Genomic DNA, 18,180 nt, shown 5'->3' with positions numbered 1-18,180 from the left:
GTGATTGTATATATCAGTTTTTATAGTAGGTTTTCAGTAACAAGTGGGAGAAAATTTAAAGAGTCTTTTTAAGAGTCTTCATAATAATGTAAGATGAAAGTGAAAAGTTAAAAGTTAAAAGTTTTCAACTTTACTATCAAGCTATTAGCAATTAAATTTTTAAGAAATCATTACTTTTTTTACTATGTTTAACTGAAAAAATTGGTACTATGATAATTATAATAATGCTATTTACAATATTGTATATATAGTTACATGTAACGTTAATTTAGTACTTTTATTCCAATTAACGTTACATTTTGCGATTGCTTTTGTATTTTATGACGAAAGGTAATCACATAATGATCGATTACTGTCTAACTCTGATTTACGGTTGATATTCATCACATGTTGTTATGCGAAAACAGCTTTCAAATTTTCTTCTACCTGTAACCGAACACCTTGTATATCTTATAATTTATTTGTAATACATACATGTATGCTTTACAGCCAAATTTTTATTTTCGTTTCTATAGCCGAAATTAGTAAACAATAATACTAGTAACAATACGTTCATACATACATACATGTATGTAGTCATTTTTACAATTGATTCTCCTAATAAAAAAGTTTTCTAAATTCATTTCTTGTTAAAAAGAATATAAGATATGTACAAATTTCCTTACTAAAACAATAATACATGCATGATATATTGCATTAGGGCTTGGCACCAGTATGACTGTAAGATAATTACATTCATTACGTGTGTAAAATTTTATGGTAGACACCTGTACTCATTGTACTAACATTTTCGTTCTATATACTTGATTAAATTTTTTTATTTAAAAGATCTTGTAAAAAATAAATATATAGAAACTAAATTTGTATACCAAGCAAAACAGTGATTTTAATGCAGCACTTTCTAGAAAGAATCACATCTTTTAATAATTGATTTCGTCATTTCACATGATTATAAGTATCATTAAAAATCATTAAAGTTTGTGCCTTAATAGCATCAAAACGTTCAGTAGTTCTATTGTCCCATAAACAAACGGTATTAGCATTTATATATTATATATTGCTAAGGCACTCGATTGATTCTTTCTTATACCCTTGCAAAGAAAGACAATCTTCTATTAAAAAATAAAACATTTTACAATACTGCTTCGTTATGAAGAAACAACTTTTTCCTAAATTCTGATTTCTACAGCATCAGATTTGGAAAAATGAATCAATATCAAGGGATAAAACTCAATTCATTGCAATCGAAGATTACAATGTTGTCAAATTATGTAAAATAGATCAATTTTTAACTATTCCTTGTATATATCTTGCCACCCCTTCCCTCCGTTATTTTTATTTAAAAAATTGTAGTAATGGCAACTTCATTCCTACCACTTGCACAGCTGCTATCTGCTATCTATTTTTTTGGCGAATTCATTAAATCTATATGTTCCTTTTCTTCATCTGTGAGAAATATTTTGGTAATTACTATATCACCTGTACTATATGTTTGGCAAGGTACACTATTTCCCATATTATTATCTGTTCGAGGACTCTTAGTTTTCTCTCGACATGAACATGTACATTTCGATGGAAATACGTCTGCACTGCTTGAAGAAAACTGATCCGTCACAGAACCAGTCACTGCTGAAAGAATGGCTTCCAGTTTTTCAATTTTTTCAAATCTGTCCATCCGTTCATCCGAAAGTATTTCGTCCATCAACTGCATTGATTCCGTAAGGCTGCGGGTATCAGTATTTCTCGGTGACATTATACCACCTATTTAAATAAGAAAATTCGAATATTTGTATTCGTGAAAACATTAATAAAAAGGTGACGCTGTCCAACACATATTTTATTTTCCCATAATCAAAAAAGGGTTGTTGTAAATGTTTATATGTCGAACTAAAAACATGTTTAAGTCATTTAACTTGAGAGAGCCTGCAGCAAGGATTTCTGTAAGGTTCCTATAGCTCACTAAGAGTGATTTTAGTTAGAAGGAAATTATAATTTATGGAACAGTGTCATTAATTACAAGTAACATATACCAGAGTGTGAGTTTTCCGAAGTGTAACTCTCCATACTATGATATTGATCGTCGACTTTATCATCGTCATCGTCATCACTGCTATCCCCTTTATCTTGGCCCATATTTTCAAGTTTCTCCAACTTTCTAGCAACTTTATAACTGCCTCTCAACTTCTCTTTCTCATCCTCGGTAAGATCCAAATAACGTAAAAGCCGTATCTCACGATTACTCAGCACAATATTTTTAGTAGTTGCTTCTTCCATTCTCTTTTTTAAATCTGCGACTTCCATTTCCACTTTTCGTTGCTTCTTGCGTGCCTTTACGTCTGCCGGTTTAATGCACATTTGTATTTGCTCTTCACACAATTCAGCAAAAAGGGGTTGTACTTCAGGTTTTATTAATCTGATGATAAAAAAATAATAATCAATAACAGATGTTTCATAAATACAAAGATATTATTAAAAAGAGATTTCAATTCATTGATATAACCGTAATAAAAAGATATTTTGTAAATATTGAGCAAATAAATCATACTTAGCTATGGAAACATATATCTGTGGAACCAGGCTCGAAACATCACTGCTAGCATAAATAAGCATATCTCGTGTTAATGGACGCCGACACCAATACTTTTGATTGTAACGATAAGTATTCTTCAGTTGTTCCTTTAATGGATTAGATGGAGCACCATAAAGATCACATAATGTATTCAGGTTAACATTTTTAACTTTATATACAGGTTTACCAGTTTCTTGATATTGAAGTACAGCATGAGCTGCCTATAAACAAATTGGCAAATTATATTATTAGCTATATACACTTTTATTACTTTATATTGTAGTAACAATATTTGAATGGCATTTAATAAGAAAGAAATACCTGTGTATCAAACACATTGTTTAACATAATGTTGAATTGTGTGTACAAATTGACACTGTCATTTCTACAATCATGAATTACCTGAAACAGAGTGTGCAGTATTCATAAAATGTATATTTCAATGATAAATACAAAAAAAAAAACGAAAAATTATTATTATTTCTTACTTTAATAACATTTGGATGTTCTAGAAGTTTTTGAAGACCTCCAGTTTGAACAAGAGTAGGGCATGTAAATAAATCAAATACATATACTTGTCCAGACATAGTACCAATTTGTATAAGTGTCAATTTTCCTTTAATTCCTAAATTAATGCCTTCACAATCCATTGATACAACAATTTTACCATCTGGTGGTGGTTTACGAGGATTTATTATATCGTCAATAATTTGAAGACTTTCTCTTGGATTTACTATTACTCTAGTCTGTTGCAGTATTTTCAATTTCCATGCATCTCCCATTTGTGCAACCTGCAAACTGCGATCTTTTTCTGTATTGTCTGCCAAGGTCTTCATTACAAGCGTATTTATTCTTTGCTTTAAAGTTTGCTGCTGCAAACTTACTGGAGGAGAATTATTATTGCTTTCATTTAATTGAGAATAAGAATTCTGTACAGAGTTAGCTTCGCTCAATGGATTAGCGATAATAGGATCTGAATCAAGCGATGGCTGTAATGTTTCTGTGTCATTGTTTGACTGTACAGACTGATGCATATTTATTTGACTTGAAGTACTATTTTGATTTCGCACAGAATTAATGTTTTCAGTTTTTATTTTTCCTTCTACTACAGAAAACTTTGGTCTCCCAACTAATGTCACCAAATCACTTTGAACATGAAATGCGTCTGGATACATTTTTAGAAATAAACGCACATCATGGGGTGCCGTAAATAAGGAAGTCACATCTTCATTAGAAAATTTGTTCTGAATCATATTGACCATTTGATCAAGAAGAATTGGACCTTTTTGTTCAATACACTCACAAAGAAAATCCAAAAATTCCTTAGTAGCAGTTATACAAAAAGGTATTTTATGTTCCATTTTCAATACAGGCTCTGCCTTCATGCCTTCATATTGCTTTAACATCACATTATCCTCAGTAACTATAAAATCATCTGGATACTTCAAAAGAAAATCTCTAAATTTCTTATAATGTTGTCCAGAAATATGTCTAACTTCTGGAGAAGCCTGAGATCGATGTCCCAAAAGGCTACTAATTGGCACCTCTGTACCAACTCCATATTGCATTAATTTATTTGTAAAATATTCTACAGCCTCTCGTGCATAATCACGTTTACTGCCCAATTTACATCCATTTTCTTCCTCAGCAATTTGTTGAAAAGTATTTACAGATACGTAATCGCCATTAATAACAAAAAGCATTGGATATTGAGCTAAAAACTTTTTAAGGCCACTTTGAGATCCACCAGCTATTTGACGCATTTCTTTTGTGAATCCCTTAGCTCCAAACTGGCAGCTCAAATCATGCAATGTACGTGGTCCACCCTTGTCCACAAGAAGTTCGAAGAAAAACAAGAGTGTCATATTTCTTACAGTCTCATATTCTAAACTATCCATTTTTCTATTTTATCCTCTGCTTTCAGTACATGTACATATGTATATTTTTATTTACAATTCCTGAAGAATTAATATTACAATTTAAATTATGTAAATATTAATCAACATATTTGCGCATAATAATCATTGTAAAATTATCTTTATATTCATTTTAATTATACCAATTGAATGATTAACATTTTTTATATACTTACCATTATGTTAACCATCAGAATGAAAGCATAAAAATAAATTATTGCCATCTTTTAATGTACACATTCATAAGCACCTCATTGGTTCTTGTTGAAAAGAAATAGTTGCTTCGAGATTGATTAAATTCCAATGAGTAAATAATTGCACAGCCACCATAACAGAGGAAAAGCTAGATCTAAAAGAGATTGAGAAGATTTAATTAACCTATTGATTATTCATTCTAAAAGTTTTCCTATCGTTAACAAAACAAAAATAGAAACCTTATAATGATTATACTTCTTTTAAATAGAATTCCTTCTTTACTAATATTGTACACTTCGTAGAAAACAAGAACATTATAAGATCTTTCTTCTCCTCCTTTGTAGAATACTTAAATTAATGAAAATAAAAAATAATGACATAACCTAAAAAAATACGAAACATTAGTGTTAATGCATATGCTTATTAACTACTACTAAATTTTAGCAAATATCAACAAATACTTAACATTCGATAATAGAACGTTTCCGTACATTGATAAAATTTTACACAATTACATACGTTAATGAATGAGAATGTGGGGAAAATATTGCCCGTATATACATATATCTATTTAATGTACCTGAATATTTATAAAGCCGTACTATTACGTTACAGATTTATAAATTAAAAGTCTTACTTAACGATTTGCTATAATGTTACAATATATATTATATATAAGACATATGTCTGTAAATTAATTCACTATGTTACAGACACTGCTGAGTAATTAAGCAACAAGAAAACTACCCGTGACAAATAACGATTCTGTTTAACAATGTATAATAGATAATACAAGATAAAAATTGAAGGATTAACGATATTCAAATTCTAAGATATCACAGGTCAAACAACTCTGTGACATAGATTTAAAATACCACGCCAACAACGCTAATAAATCCAATGTGTAATCTTACAGTGTATGTTTAGCATTTCTTCATGAATATTTTTTAAACAAGAAACGACAGTTATGTTATGACGCTTTATTAAATGTTTTCTTATATACCTTGCCTAATAATATGTAGTCAAATTTCAGTCATTCGCCAATGTGGTGCACTGTGCAATATATCATTCTATACATACTGATACACGCATATCCAATTAATTCTCACCTGGTAAAACAGACACAAGAGGGAGTATTAAAAGAGGAACATTACAAAGATTAATATTAAAAAGATAAGAATTACAACAGTTGTCTTTCATTTTGGTTCTGAATATATTTGAAAGTAATATATCAATGCAAATTCAATTTTTTTGTATTTTCTGAATTGAAGAGATCGGTGTAAAAAAAATAACGAAATTATTATTCGCTGTTTGTGTTATTTTTCAAATTTAAAAGAATTATGTAAAAATGTGAATATACGCAGATAAAATATATGTACATATGCGCGTATAATACGTAAATACATCTATTACAGAATATGACTTAGCAGTGTCAAAGAAGTTCTAAATATATAATAGAGTAAAAAATAATAATAGGCGAAAAATTGCATACAATCAAAGAGGAAATGAGAGCGTGCTCACGCCTGGAGTATCAGTGTTTCTAGCTTTTGTTCAAATGATAGTGCTGCGCAAAGCGGGAGAAAACCCAATTGATTCCTCGTTTGCATGGACTAGAATCGAATGATTTGACATATATCGGCCAGAAGATACTATTCTTTGATTTAGGCGACCTTAGACTCCTCGCCGACCTTGAGGTCTCTCTTGATCCCTCACGGGGTATACCCCGCGGCAGTGGGGATAGTTCTGGGACTTTTATTGGCTAGGCATTTGGGACATATATAGAGTAAACACTGTACCTCGTCTGTGGTTCTAGTCCATGTTAACGAGGAGTGAATTGGATTGTAGTCCATTTGGTGCAGCACTATCGCTTGAGAAAAAGTAAGAACTCTCATTTCCTCTCTGTCATTGCATTTACTTTACTAGAATTATTTCGTTAAGTTGGCTATACCTACATTTCGAATCATTTGTCAACCAATTAGTTTGAAATTAATTTTGGCAAAACGTATGTACGATAAATACAAGTTATTGTTTGAAATATTATTAAAAAACTTGTAACAAAAATAAATTTGTGTATTAATGAAACATTGATTAAAATTGAGGATGACATTAAATGCTGTTGAACGGGTACAGTGATTGCAAGCTAAACAAGTTTTGTTTGATTTCGAAAAAATATGTATCAAACTTGCAGTAATTATGAAGATGAATTCGAACCAAGAACTACTCCGAAACCTGCTTCTAAATTCGATGTGAGTTCTTCGAAAAAATTCAATTTTTATTTTTCGCATATTTCCACACAATTGTCAAAACAATGATTATGACTTTCAAAAGTTCCTAACATTATCTTTTTCATGACTAGATTTTATTTTCAGTGTTTTACATTACCATCAGTTCCTGAAGTTTCCTTAATATTTGATAAACCTGTAAGCTGCAAAACTGTGGATCAGAATGTCTTTGCTTCGTCGTACGTAGAACCCAGAGGTTCAAAATGCAAAAATAATGTCTCATCTCCTTTACATGCTAATGGATCTTATGCAGCATGGAAAGAACAGAACTATTCAGGGAAGCCACCGACGTCTAAGCAGTTTAATAATACAATTTCTCCGAAAGTACAGCATTGTCAGAACTATAACATGGATATTTATAATACAGAAAATGGATTGAAAGAATCTAAAGAAAGAAGTAGTATTTCTAGACGAGATTTTAATAGTAGTTCAAGGTATGAAGAGAAAGAGATGCATAGGGAAAGCAATGACAACATACGTAAACGTAATCATAAAATGCGTGAAGATAATTTAGTACAAGTTGAACAAAACCATAATGAAAGCAGTATTAAAGCAAATCATATGGGTTCTGTATCAAATGTACCACATGTTGTTAAAGCATATGTAAATAATTATGATACGAAAGAGAAAGAATATTCTCCATTGGTATATGAAAGAAAATTAGTAACGCAGAATTTCGAGCAACAAAAAGTACCATTTACTGATTCAGGCAATGAATCTACTATACGAAATTTTCCTGTTAATTCTAATGGTTTGAAAAGAAATGAGTTTCCATTACCACATTATCTAGGACAACAATATCCCTATTTGAATGGAAATACATATCCTTTTCCACAGCATCATCTTTGTTCTCCTCATAATATTGATAATCAAGAAACAGTGAAAAATTTATTACAAATTATAAATAGCCAAAATGAGCAAATTAAGTCTTTGCAAACACAAGTCGATAGATTATTGAAAATGCAGGAAGAAAATTTAAGGGAAAGGAAGAATTGTTCTTGTTCAACTCAAATACAACAGCAAGGTCAATTAATTAAAAATAACGAAGACACTGGTTACAATAGAGTTTTACAAAATTCTAAACAACATCTAAATCATTACGAGCCAAGTAAAGAAATAGGTCATTGTAACGAGACTGAAAATGTTAATCAGACTGAATTAGTATTAAAAGAAACACAATCAAGACAAGCTTTTATGGAACAAAAAGTTTCTATCGGTGTAATGACCAGTTTTGAATTTACTGTACAAAATAGTCCTTTCACTATGGACATTGAGGACTATGAGAAAAACGAGTGCCAACAAGAAAAAGGTAATTTAAAATTGTGTAATAATGGTAATTTACATGACACTGGTGTTGCTCATGAACCACTAAGAAGATATAAGAATTCTTTTAATAGAATACCTAGTGGGCAGTTAGAAAACATAGTTGAAGACTCTGAGAGTTATATGTCATCTAGTCAACAACAAAGTAGTAATTTAAATGCAAGTATCTCTATAAAAGATTTAGATAAACAGGCCTATGTAGATACACGAAGAGAAATAGGTAATTGTAGAGCAGAATCTCCTAACAATAAGTTATGTAAAGGTACAACCACAAGAATAAATCCGACTGAAAATACTCAGGCACGTTTAGAAAAAAGTAATAAAGAGGAAGTAAAGAATCATAAAACTTTAAAAATGCCAGAATCACAAAAGAGAGTAGAATATAATACATTAGAAAAGGTTAATCGTAAAACAAATGTTTCCCCTGGTGCAGGTCAATGTATCAAGTTAAATACACAAAAAGATATCGATTTCATAAAGACAAACGACACAGTAAATAGGTCATCCGAATATTACAAGAATCATCGAAAAGAAGATGAGGCTCCTGCTAAACGTGGCAGTTGTATTGAAGATAGTTTGATCTTAAATGGTGGAGATTTAAAAATAAATGAAAGGCCACCTACTCCAGAACCTAGCATTCATGTTGAAATGCAGGAGTATTCCAGTGACGAAGATAGCGAAAAGATGAAACGCAGTTCAAAAGTAGGATGGACTTTCTACAATAATGTTCTAGGACAAGTGAATCAATTGTTGCAGAATTCTTGTGTAATAGATGATCAGCAACAAGATCCAAGGAAAATAAACCAAAATGAACGAGAAGAGACCGAAAATAGAGCATCAACTGTCAAAGTTGCTACGCTAGAACAACTAAAAAAACTTGGAATTAGCTTAAGCGAAAATCCAGAACATAAAGAATCAAATAACAGTAATAAGTATGTTTTCTATTTATAATATCTTATTAATAGTGGTGTACGAGAACCCGAAAGTGTCTAAAACCCGACCTCTACTTATTAGTATTTAAAGATAAATTAATCTTGATTATCTAAATTTGAATGGGTACAATATTCCTTTGGCTAATTGCGTTTGTATAATGCTTAATGAATTTGATAATTTGTTTGATAGGATGACATTTGATTCTTCATACTATCCACATTTGGATCATCAAGCAAACATGACACAGGCTACAAGTGCTGTAAATGAAACGAATACAAGCATGCATATGAAAGCACTAGCTTTGAAATATTTAACCGATGAACAACTTGCTGAATTAGCCATACAAAGACAAGGTTCAACAGCTGTAAAACATCTTATGCTTAGTAATGTACAAGGCACAAACATGTCTTTTGCTACAATGCGATATCTAGAAAGATATCAATTACTTCCAGGAAAGAATAATGTTCAAACAGAAGGTAACACAATGAATCATCATAATTTTTCGTAAACTCAGTTTATGCCAAATTGATTACTTTTTTACGTTTACTGTAAGAAATTTTATTAATCGTGGAATTGAATTTTAGAAATTTTAAATTTGTTTATAAAAGACGAAATTTTCAATGATTTAATTCTTTCCAAATACAAAAGAAATTACTTGTAATTTTAACTGGAAGAAGCAACTAATTTTGGCATGGAATGATCCAATGACAATGCACATTTTTACATTGTGTTCATAAAAGTATGATATAGGATATGGAATATAGAATAACATACTAATAGTTGCTTTTCTTTCTGCAGACATTGATAAAATACAAGTTGAGGTACCTCTGAAAGTTGATAAGAAAGTTGCAAATACAAAAAATAGTCCTGCATTGCAACGGTTTCCTTTTACTCAGACACCAAGAACGACTTGTCCTAGTAAGATTCTTGATATTTCAACTTTAAAGCAACAGCCTAAACTTTTATAAAAATCGATGATACCAATATATTAAATTTAAAGAGTTTTATAATATTTAAATCCTTATTCGTTTGCTATCAAATCTTTAATATCATATCAATCATACCGAAATGTATTCATTATTATTGTATGAACACTTATCATAAACAATGCATTCGTCCATATTTATTTATAAGCAACCAAAGGAGTAAGAACAAATTACATTCGATAATATATTTTTACTGTATAATTTACAATCCCTCTATTATATTTTAATATTAGACAGAAATTATTTCAAGAATAGAGTATTGTAAGAAATAGTTGACAGCATAAAAACATTATATACAAAACTGATACAAATACTTTATGTAATAATGTGTATTGTTATTTTATAGCTGAAAGTCGTGTATATCAGGAAAATAATAACTTTGTTTATGACATAATATAAAGATAATATTTTTTGTTCCTACAAGAAGTGTACGTTTAACACCTTTAGGACCAAAGACATAAAATTGGCTGACTGATTGTGTCTTCTTTTTACAGGAAAAAGTGTGTTTAATTTAATACACACCATGTAAAGGAAGATTAAAATGTTACGTTTCATAAATAAAACTTTACTAAAAATTGTATGGCTGAGCTCGAATCTAAAAAAGATGGTCCTCAAAATGTTAAAAAATTGGTATAAAAATATGAAGAGTTTTAAATAACTGTTATAATATTTAGTTACGATACTTTTATTTTTTAAAAATTATGGAAAAATGTGGCTCTTAAAAATTTGATTTTTAATGAAAAAATAAACATTTTCATAAAAAAGTAATATACTAGTAAGTTATTAACACAACAATAGAATTTAATTTTGTACATTAAATAATAATTGGTTTTCCTATTCTGTTATTCACAAGAAACGCATTAAAATGTTATTTAGAAATATAACTTAAACTAAAATTTAATGGTAAAGCAATCAATTTTATTTAGACAACTCGGTAATGGTAGAATTCCATAACTAAATGGCTAATATTAATACCTGCACACAATGTCATAATATACATCAGTAATGTTACCGGTAATGCAGACAATATCACATGTGGTTTACTCAATATTTCAATACCTAAAATTAAAAAAATAGTCTAATAAGTTTGTAGATTATAAAATAGAATACTTGTTTCAATTAAAATAATTGAATATATTTAACATAACAATTCTACTTACTTGTGTATCCCAGAAAGGTAATATAAATATAGTAACCAACAGCTATCAACCAAATTGTGTTTCCAACAAATCGTGATGAAAATGTGTCATATTGGATTACTATGATGAAATAATATAATTATTATGTATGAGTGATCATATCAAAACAATCATGGTGATCTTACCATTATATAAAAGTAGTTGAATGAAATGAAGTATCACTAAAGGTGGAAAAAATGCATTTAAATGAATGTCAAATGCATAACCCCATTCTACATCTTGAGCTCTATCAATTCTTAAATAACGATTTGTAATAAACCTGAAAATTGTTATATATGTGTATCATCTATGCAACAATACTTTAACAATATTATTTAGAATTAATATACAATTTCATATTATAGATTTCAGTAAATTTTACCAGAATGTTGTAGCTACTATTAACCCAGCCACAAGATAATCAATGAATATCATATAAAGCAGAAGCTTTATAAATTGGAAAAATCCTAATCCCAAAACTATTGTGAAACCAACGGAAGATATGCATAAACAACACATTACTAGTACCAAAAATGCAGGATCATCTCTTGCAAATTGGGATTTGGTTTCTGAAATCAAAACAAATCGCTAGTCACAATGTTATTCACGTTCGTACCATTATATAAGTTATGGATAGAATGACATACGTTTTCTACTTTGAAAATTTCTATATACTTTTTGCGGTGATATAAATAAAAAGATCATTTGCCATAACGCAAACTCGAAATCCATTTGCTCAAACTTTAATAGTTTCCTCAAATATTTATAACATTTCGTTGCTGCTCCCATACAATCTTGCCTATAATACAAATTTATATTGTTCAAAGTATTACTATAAAGTAAAAACAAAGTAAACTATAAAAATGTAGTAAATACATATAATTAGTTAATACCTGTAGGTTACTGGCATTGGTAAATTTGAGCCCAACTCGCTTGGGCCAGGTGAATTACATCTACTTATTGGTGGTGATGTAGAATATTTCATTGTAGAACCTATTTAAAAAAAAAAGAACGACTTATGTAGTAAATAAACACGAACTGCTTTATAGGTTTCCTTTAGATATTTAATTTTGCAGTAATATATTATTTAGAGATTTTAAACGGTTTATGTACCAATTTCTTTGTTATCACAATAACTAATAACATTTACTGATTTCCTTCTTTAATTGTAACAAATAAGTTCTATGACTGTCAGATAAACGTATCATGTATTGTTATAGGTTATGATTATGTACTTATTGATCATTGGACTATTTAAATTATGATCTGTAATAATGTCTATTATTCCTTCATTCGGTGAAAATTGTGACGAATTGTTATTTATTATAGTAACACCGAGAAAAGTGTGTGCGAAACATCACTCTCAGCTGTAGAAATCAAGATTACTGAAAGCGCAGTGGCCATTGGCTCCATTCTATTCAATTCCATTGAATCGAGTTAAACTATACATATATATATATATATATGCATGCGCACTGGTACGTGTTATATTTTATCAGAGACAATTCTATACACCAGCACCAAGGCTCAAACATATATTTTGTATGTAACAGATTACATTTTACGAACTGAAACAAATAAAACAGCGTCGTGAAAAGTTGAAGTTTAACAACAAGAGTAACAATATTTCTTAAAATATCAGTTTAAATTGCAGGAACATATATTTATATATATACATTCAATTTTGAAACTATTTATTAAAACGGTTTTGAATATTTTAAATAAATCTGGTGTACCCAGAATATAGCTGCACTTTTTAAGTAATATCTATCATTTGTGCGTGTATGTTATATTCAAACTTTTTAAACTGTATTATATACCGCGCTGTTCAATTGCGCTTATTTTTCGAATTTTACGCTGCATTCTATCCTTTCGTTTAGTAATTTATGCTTTTTTCACGGTTTTAATTCATTTTTATTTAACTTTACAGTTTAATTTCTCTTATAAACATTTTCGATACATATATATATTTAAATATATTTACTATAGTAGATGAATATATTCATCTACATCATGCATATATGCACCGGTAATATTAATAATTAATTAACGAAAGTAAATTAAATAAACTCCAACTAACAATAAGCGTATATATATGCGTTAACAGTATTTTTTATACTTTGAGCTATATATACTCAAGCAATAAATAATAATTTGAATAATAAACTTATGTTATGTTTGAACAATTCTTACATTCTCTGTGCGTATAAATTGCGTCTATTAAATAAGTAAATTTATTTATCAAAGACAACATAAATTCTGATTATGTAAAATATAAAATATATTACACTTGTCTCTTTATTTACGTATTTATTTATTCATTCATTCATCGTGTATTTATAGTATGTACAAAGTAGTCTTTAACCACATAATGGACGCAACAAACGAACCTGCTGTTATGTACAAATATATATGATTACGGATACATCGAAAATGTTCACACATCAGACACAAAAGTATGTGTGTAGCAGTATTACGACTTATATACCGTACCACAAGTTAATATGTATAGCTAATACATATAGCTTTGTGTACTTTCGTTTCCACATTTTATGAGTACAATTTCGTATGTGTATGTGTGTATGAGTGTGCTTGCGCGCATTATTTTATCATTTTTTAAAATAATAATATATGTTATTAAATACACAATAAATATACATATACATATATGTATATTCGTTGTGTACACCATTTGTCGTAAATCGCACATCGTTTTTTACATATTTCCTATACATGTATATATATATATATACATATACGTACATGGGTATGTGTGTGTATATATATATGTATGCATGTTCACGTATGCACACCCTTATACGTAGCACTGCATAACAAAAACCAATCGTCTCTGACTGGAATTGCAAATATATTCGTTAGATTCTGTATTACTCACAGATTTTGAATAGGGAAGCTTTAGATTTAAAATTCAAGATCAGAATTTATAAAATGTTACGATCACTTAACTGTTTCCATGAAACCTGTGTTCCTTTTAGTTACATAATTACACTAACCGATACTACACGTTCTGTAACATTAAAAGAAAAGGGAGATTTGCACGTAATGTGATGTTAAATCTATCTTTGTCATATTCCAACAATGCTGATTAACGAATCCTCTCTGACAAATGAACCACTTTCATCATTTAATTTCGCGTAGAAGAATTCAAACAAAAATGAATTCTATATACCTGCTTGACAGTGCGTGTATTACGCGTTGCGGAGTAAATTACGAAAACACACAGTGTGCCCGAACTTCTGGGAACGATTAAATATTTTATAAGGAATAAAGGACAAAAAGAAATTGCTCCTAGAAAAATTTTTTTATTCGGACATTACATGGTGTCAATATTTATCCTTCAGGTGCGAGAGATTTCAAGGCGAACGTAACGTTTTCTTTTTTTCTTAATGGAATACGAGAATATTTCCATTCGCTGGAAGATAATGAATTACTTAGCAAGGCCCCAGACGTGTGCGAGTCTAGGGACCGGTTTCTCCATTCGTTTATAACCCTCCTCGACCTTTAAGTTTGCCATCTAATGTTCCTGTATGGGAAAAACAAATGATTTACAGCTAATTGGCCAGTTGTCCATAAAAATCACTCGTATGTGGAACGCAATTTCTAAACCTTAAAGTATGGTATTGCCGTATCCTTGTCGATGGTAGACATATTGGTAGATGTAAAGTTGAAGAAAAAGATATAGCTATTCAGTAATTCCTATGATGCTGTCGGGTTTCCCATAATACAAGTCGAAAATTAAGTCGCTTGTTCCTGTGTGAACTACACGGTCGCATAAGGTTCAACCGGAAGTTAGACGGAGATTTCGTGACTTCAAGTCAATGGCGATTTACGACCCTCGATTGAAATTACTTTAAATTGCGCTCATACACATTCCATTTCGAAAAATTCAGTTCACCTTGGAATCTCTTCCGATACTCCGCCTATAGAAATACCACACACACTATACGATGTCCGAACAAAAGAACTTTTATAGAAACAATTTCTTTGCACCTCAGATCTACAAATTATGTGATCGCTCTCAAATATTTCGAGTACACGTTGTATGATTTAATTGAGTATGTATAAGTATAGTGCTGTTTTATTAGAGTCCAACAATTTCCACCTTGAATTTTATTTGCATTCCCAGAAGCAATGGAAGTATATTTATGCATACACCAAGTCTCGGGAGGACTCGGCCTATATACAAGTAAAATCATCGTATCAATACCGACATTTATAAAAATATGCGTGTACCTTTGAAAATGATGCACATCAAATCAAGTATGCTAATGTTGAATCATATATTGTATGTATATATATATATGTATATTTAGATACGCTTGATTCGAAATTGGTTTACTCTATATACATTCGTATGTATGTACAAACAATAAGCCAACTTCTGATCGAGTTTATTGTTTAATATCGTCTGCACCGACCGGCATGGAGACAACCTCTTCTTTCTAACGGATTATTTTCAAATCGTGCCAAACTTCTCGCGGAAATCGGAAGATATATGTATATATATATCGGTAGATACAAAAGCATTCATTGATCTTCACATACATAGAAATACATATGTCTAAAAAGGCACTGAACGTACAACGAGTTCGTCCGCAGTATGTAACTCATGTGTGACGCGTTAAAGATTTTATAGAAGCAGCATTTGCGATATCCATGAGAATCATCAATTATTCTCGTATCCAGGCTTCCCTCCAAAATTCGTGATACGTACGAGCCAGGTTTTTGCGTACCTAAATGATATAATGTATCATCCAGAAATTTAATTGCACTTTCTTTCTTTTAATAACGACAGATCTCGAAATAAACCCTTAAAAGTTAACGAAAGGTCTGAGTGTATGTAAATATTAGGAGGAGATCAGCGAAATTATATGAAAAATTGAACATTGTTTCTATATAAACGACGACAGGCACGTTGTAAATCGCTTTCCTTGGACCTATATAAATACAGACTTGGTTTTATAACGATGGCATTATATTGCAAACATTTAACATTCTTGTTAATAATTCGCATCATTCGATATGTGCTATCCAAATGATGTATTGTTGTATTATTTAATAGGTGTTGGTATACGTATGCTTTTGTTACTTGAAATTGTACAGACTTCGTGAGTGTACTTGGCAGAGTTTTAAAGTAATGAACCGTTACCAAATTCTGTAGAAGTATAATTATTGATTACAGATAAACAATAACGTTCGGCTATTCGAGAGATAAGAACCGCTCAACTAACTTCATCTTGGTCGTGTTAATACAATTTTTGATTTAACATAGTATTATTGTGTAATATCACTTGCTCGAATTAATTAATGTTCTCGCACGGGGATAATAATTAATATGTACACTTGTTATAATTCGATGTTGTATTATAAATTCTAACATAAAATATTCTGTGTGAAGCTGTGTATGACACATTGCAAGATAAATTTAATACTCTTTTGAGGAAATATATGTTTTTACAATGTAACAGCTTTTAATTGTTCAGAAGACAAATTGACTATTTACAATGTGCGATGAAGAACGTATTAGAATTACAATTTATTATTTTTTTTTTTTGTATCTTTGGAAACATTCAGTTTCGACATTGTAGTCCAGTGCCCACTACTATAAATAAATCTTATTTACAAATTGTAATTTTTCATCGAACCTATAGACATGACGTACCATGTTAATGCGTTGTAAACGAGACACGCGAAAAAACGCAGAGTAATGATCAATCAAAATTTAATCGGGAATGTTTGTTAAACTAATATATAAGTATACATAACAATGCGTTTGTCGCAGTTTCAGTAGAGCATAATTTTGTGTACGAAACGACAAAACGGTAAAATTTTCAGGTAATATTATTCCGTTTATATTTAACGATAGTTTATTGTATATTTATCTAAAAACCTAGTCACCGCAGCTGCGTTACAATAAATTTTTCAATGAAAATTTCTGCGATAGTTTGTTAAGTGTTTAAAGTAATCTTACGATGTGTATATATATATGTATATAAGAAATTTTTGAAAACACTTGTTCTTTTAATGACTGTTTTGTACACTTGGTTTTTCAAGTCATAAGAAATGTTTTGGGCTATGAATTTCAATATAAAAATAACTAAAAATATTCAGAAAAATATGTCCGTAAATAATTTACTGTATCGTACACCTAATAATTTTTACAAACAATTAGTCTTTTTGAATGAATAATAAAGTGGAAATTTGTCTATTTTGTTTTTATATTAAACTATTACCTTTAACATTGTTTTTTGATAAGCGTTATTTCATCGTAAATGAAGTAAAATAAGCAGAAGTTAATGATAAACAATTAATAATGTAGGGTATAAATTTTTAAATATTGACACTTTATATAACTTTTAACGAAATGAAATTGCAAATTTACTAACAATTTTGTTATACTTTGTAATGTTCGCTGATTCTTCTTGTTTTTTTAAGAATGGGTTAAAACAACGACGCATTATATATAATTCGACATATCATGTGTAAATTCGTATTAAGTAGAAATTCTGTAACACAAGATGGAGAGGGAAGACAAAAAATACAATACAATCTGTTCTCGATATCATATCTCACAAGATGATATTAATTTTTAAACTTTTATCTATAACTATTGTTAAGGATGAGCAATAATAAGTATCGACGAATCTTCGAAGTTGAATTGACTAGAAAGTATAAGCATAGCGAGGTAATGATTAACGTCTGTGTTAATAAATAAAATGTAGACGTATTTGATAAAAGTATAAAATAATTCGATTTCTTTCTCGTAAGATATAAAGA

General features: G+C 29.9%; 3 protein-coding genes across 4 annotated transcripts; 1 reads left to right on the top strand and 2 right to left on the bottom strand.

The window, feature by feature from the left end:
* Window positions 1–1,328: 1,328 nt before the first annotated feature.
* Window positions 1,329–5,808, bottom strand: Egl (Egl_like_exo domain-containing protein). 2 transcript variants are annotated; one of them, XM_076801494.1, is made up of 8 exons: window positions 5,684–5,808; window positions 4,920–5,063; window positions 4,662–4,834; window positions 3,058–4,527; window positions 2,891–2,971; window positions 2,546–2,790; window positions 2,031–2,413; window positions 1,329–1,761 (listed from the first exon to the last, which is right to left on the bottom strand). In XM_076801494.1, exons 4-8 carry the CDS (start codon window positions 4,465–4,467, stop codon window positions 1,400–1,402), a joined length of 2,481 nt encoding a protein of 826 aa, XP_076657609.1. In that variant the 5' UTR covers window positions 4,468–4,527; window positions 4,662–4,834; window positions 4,920–5,063; window positions 5,684–5,808; the 3' UTR covers window positions 1,329–1,399. The 2 variants fall into 2 exon arrangements, with proteins under 2 accessions (XP_076657609.1, XP_076657610.1); XM_076801495.1 differs by lacking the exon at window positions 5,684–5,808 and adding an exon at window positions 5,595–5,616.
* A 787-nt stretch (window positions 5,809–6,595) lies between these two features.
* LOC143361584 (uncharacterized) lies at window positions 6,596–10,617 on the top strand. The gene is made up of 4 exons (XM_076801101.1): window positions 6,596–6,926; window positions 7,050–9,217; window positions 9,408–9,694; window positions 10,017–10,617. Exons 1-4 carry the CDS (start codon window positions 6,852–6,854, stop codon window positions 10,184–10,186), a joined length of 2,700 nt encoding a protein of 899 aa, XP_076657216.1. The 5' UTR covers window positions 6,596–6,851; the 3' UTR covers window positions 10,187–10,617.
* Window positions 10,618–11,100: 483 nt separating this feature from the next.
* Unc50 (Unc50 RNA binding protein) lies at window positions 11,101–18,091 on the bottom strand. The gene is made up of 8 exons (XM_076801102.1): window positions 14,350–18,091; window positions 12,496–12,950; window positions 12,276–12,375; window positions 12,030–12,181; window positions 11,765–11,951; window positions 11,529–11,662; window positions 11,365–11,463; window positions 11,101–11,263 (listed from the first exon to the last, which is right to left on the bottom strand). Exons 3-8 carry the CDS (start codon window positions 12,365–12,367, stop codon window positions 11,127–11,129), a joined length of 801 nt encoding a protein of 266 aa, XP_076657217.1. The 5' UTR covers window positions 12,368–12,375; window positions 12,496–12,950; window positions 14,350–18,091; the 3' UTR covers window positions 11,101–11,126.
* Window positions 18,092–18,180: the final 89 nt, after the last annotated feature.

Source organism: Halictus rubicundus, chromosome 15 (assembly GCF_050948215.1).
Source record: "Halictus rubicundus isolate RS-2024b chromosome 15, iyHalRubi1_principal, whole genome shotgun sequence".
Taxonomy (NCBI): Eukaryota; Metazoa; Arthropoda; class Insecta; order Hymenoptera; family Halictidae; genus Halictus; species Halictus rubicundus.
Note: the sequence above shows the minus strand (reverse complement) of the source record. Positions and strands in the feature narration are given on the sequence as shown.

What these genes read in the sequence shown, in the direction of transcription:
- Egl (XM_076801494.1), bottom strand. Translation starts at nt 4,467, where the DNA reads ATGGATAGTTTAGAATATGAGACTGTAAGAAATATGACACTCTTGTTT. An exon ending in ACAATGTGTTTGATACACAG is followed by an intron (nt 2,791 to 2,890) that starts GTATTTCTTTCT and finishes ATTTGTTTATAG; the next exon opens with GCAGCTCATGCTGTACTTCA. An exon ending in ATATATGTTTCCATAGCTAA is followed by an intron (nt 2,414 to 2,545) that starts GTATGATTTATT and finishes TTTTATCATCAG; the next exon opens with ATTAATAAAACCTGAAGTAC.
- LOC143361584 (XM_076801101.1), top strand. Translation starts at nt 6,852, where the DNA reads ATGTATCAAACTTGCAGTAATTATGAAGATGAATTCGAACCAAGAACT. An exon ending in AACCTGCTTCTAAATTCGAT is followed by an intron (nt 6,927 to 7,049) that starts GTGAGTTCTTCG and finishes TTTTATTTTCAG; the next exon opens with TGTTTTACATTACCATCAGT. An exon ending in GAATAATGTTCAAACAGAAG is followed by an intron (nt 9,695 to 10,016) that starts GTAACACAATGA and finishes TTCTTTCTGCAG; the next exon opens with ACATTGATAAAATACAAGTT.
- Unc50 (XM_076801102.1), bottom strand. Translation starts at nt 12,367, where the DNA reads ATGAAATATTCTACATCACCACCAATAAGTAGATGTAATTCACCTGGC. An exon ending in CCAATGCCAGTAACCTACAG is followed by an intron (nt 12,182 to 12,275) that starts GTATTAACTAAT and finishes TTTGTATTATAG; the next exon opens with GCAAGATTGTATGGGAGCAG. An exon ending in TCAACTACTTTTATATAATG is followed by an intron (nt 11,464 to 11,528) that starts GTAAGATCACCA and finishes ATTTCATCATAG; the next exon opens with TAATCCAATATGACACATTT.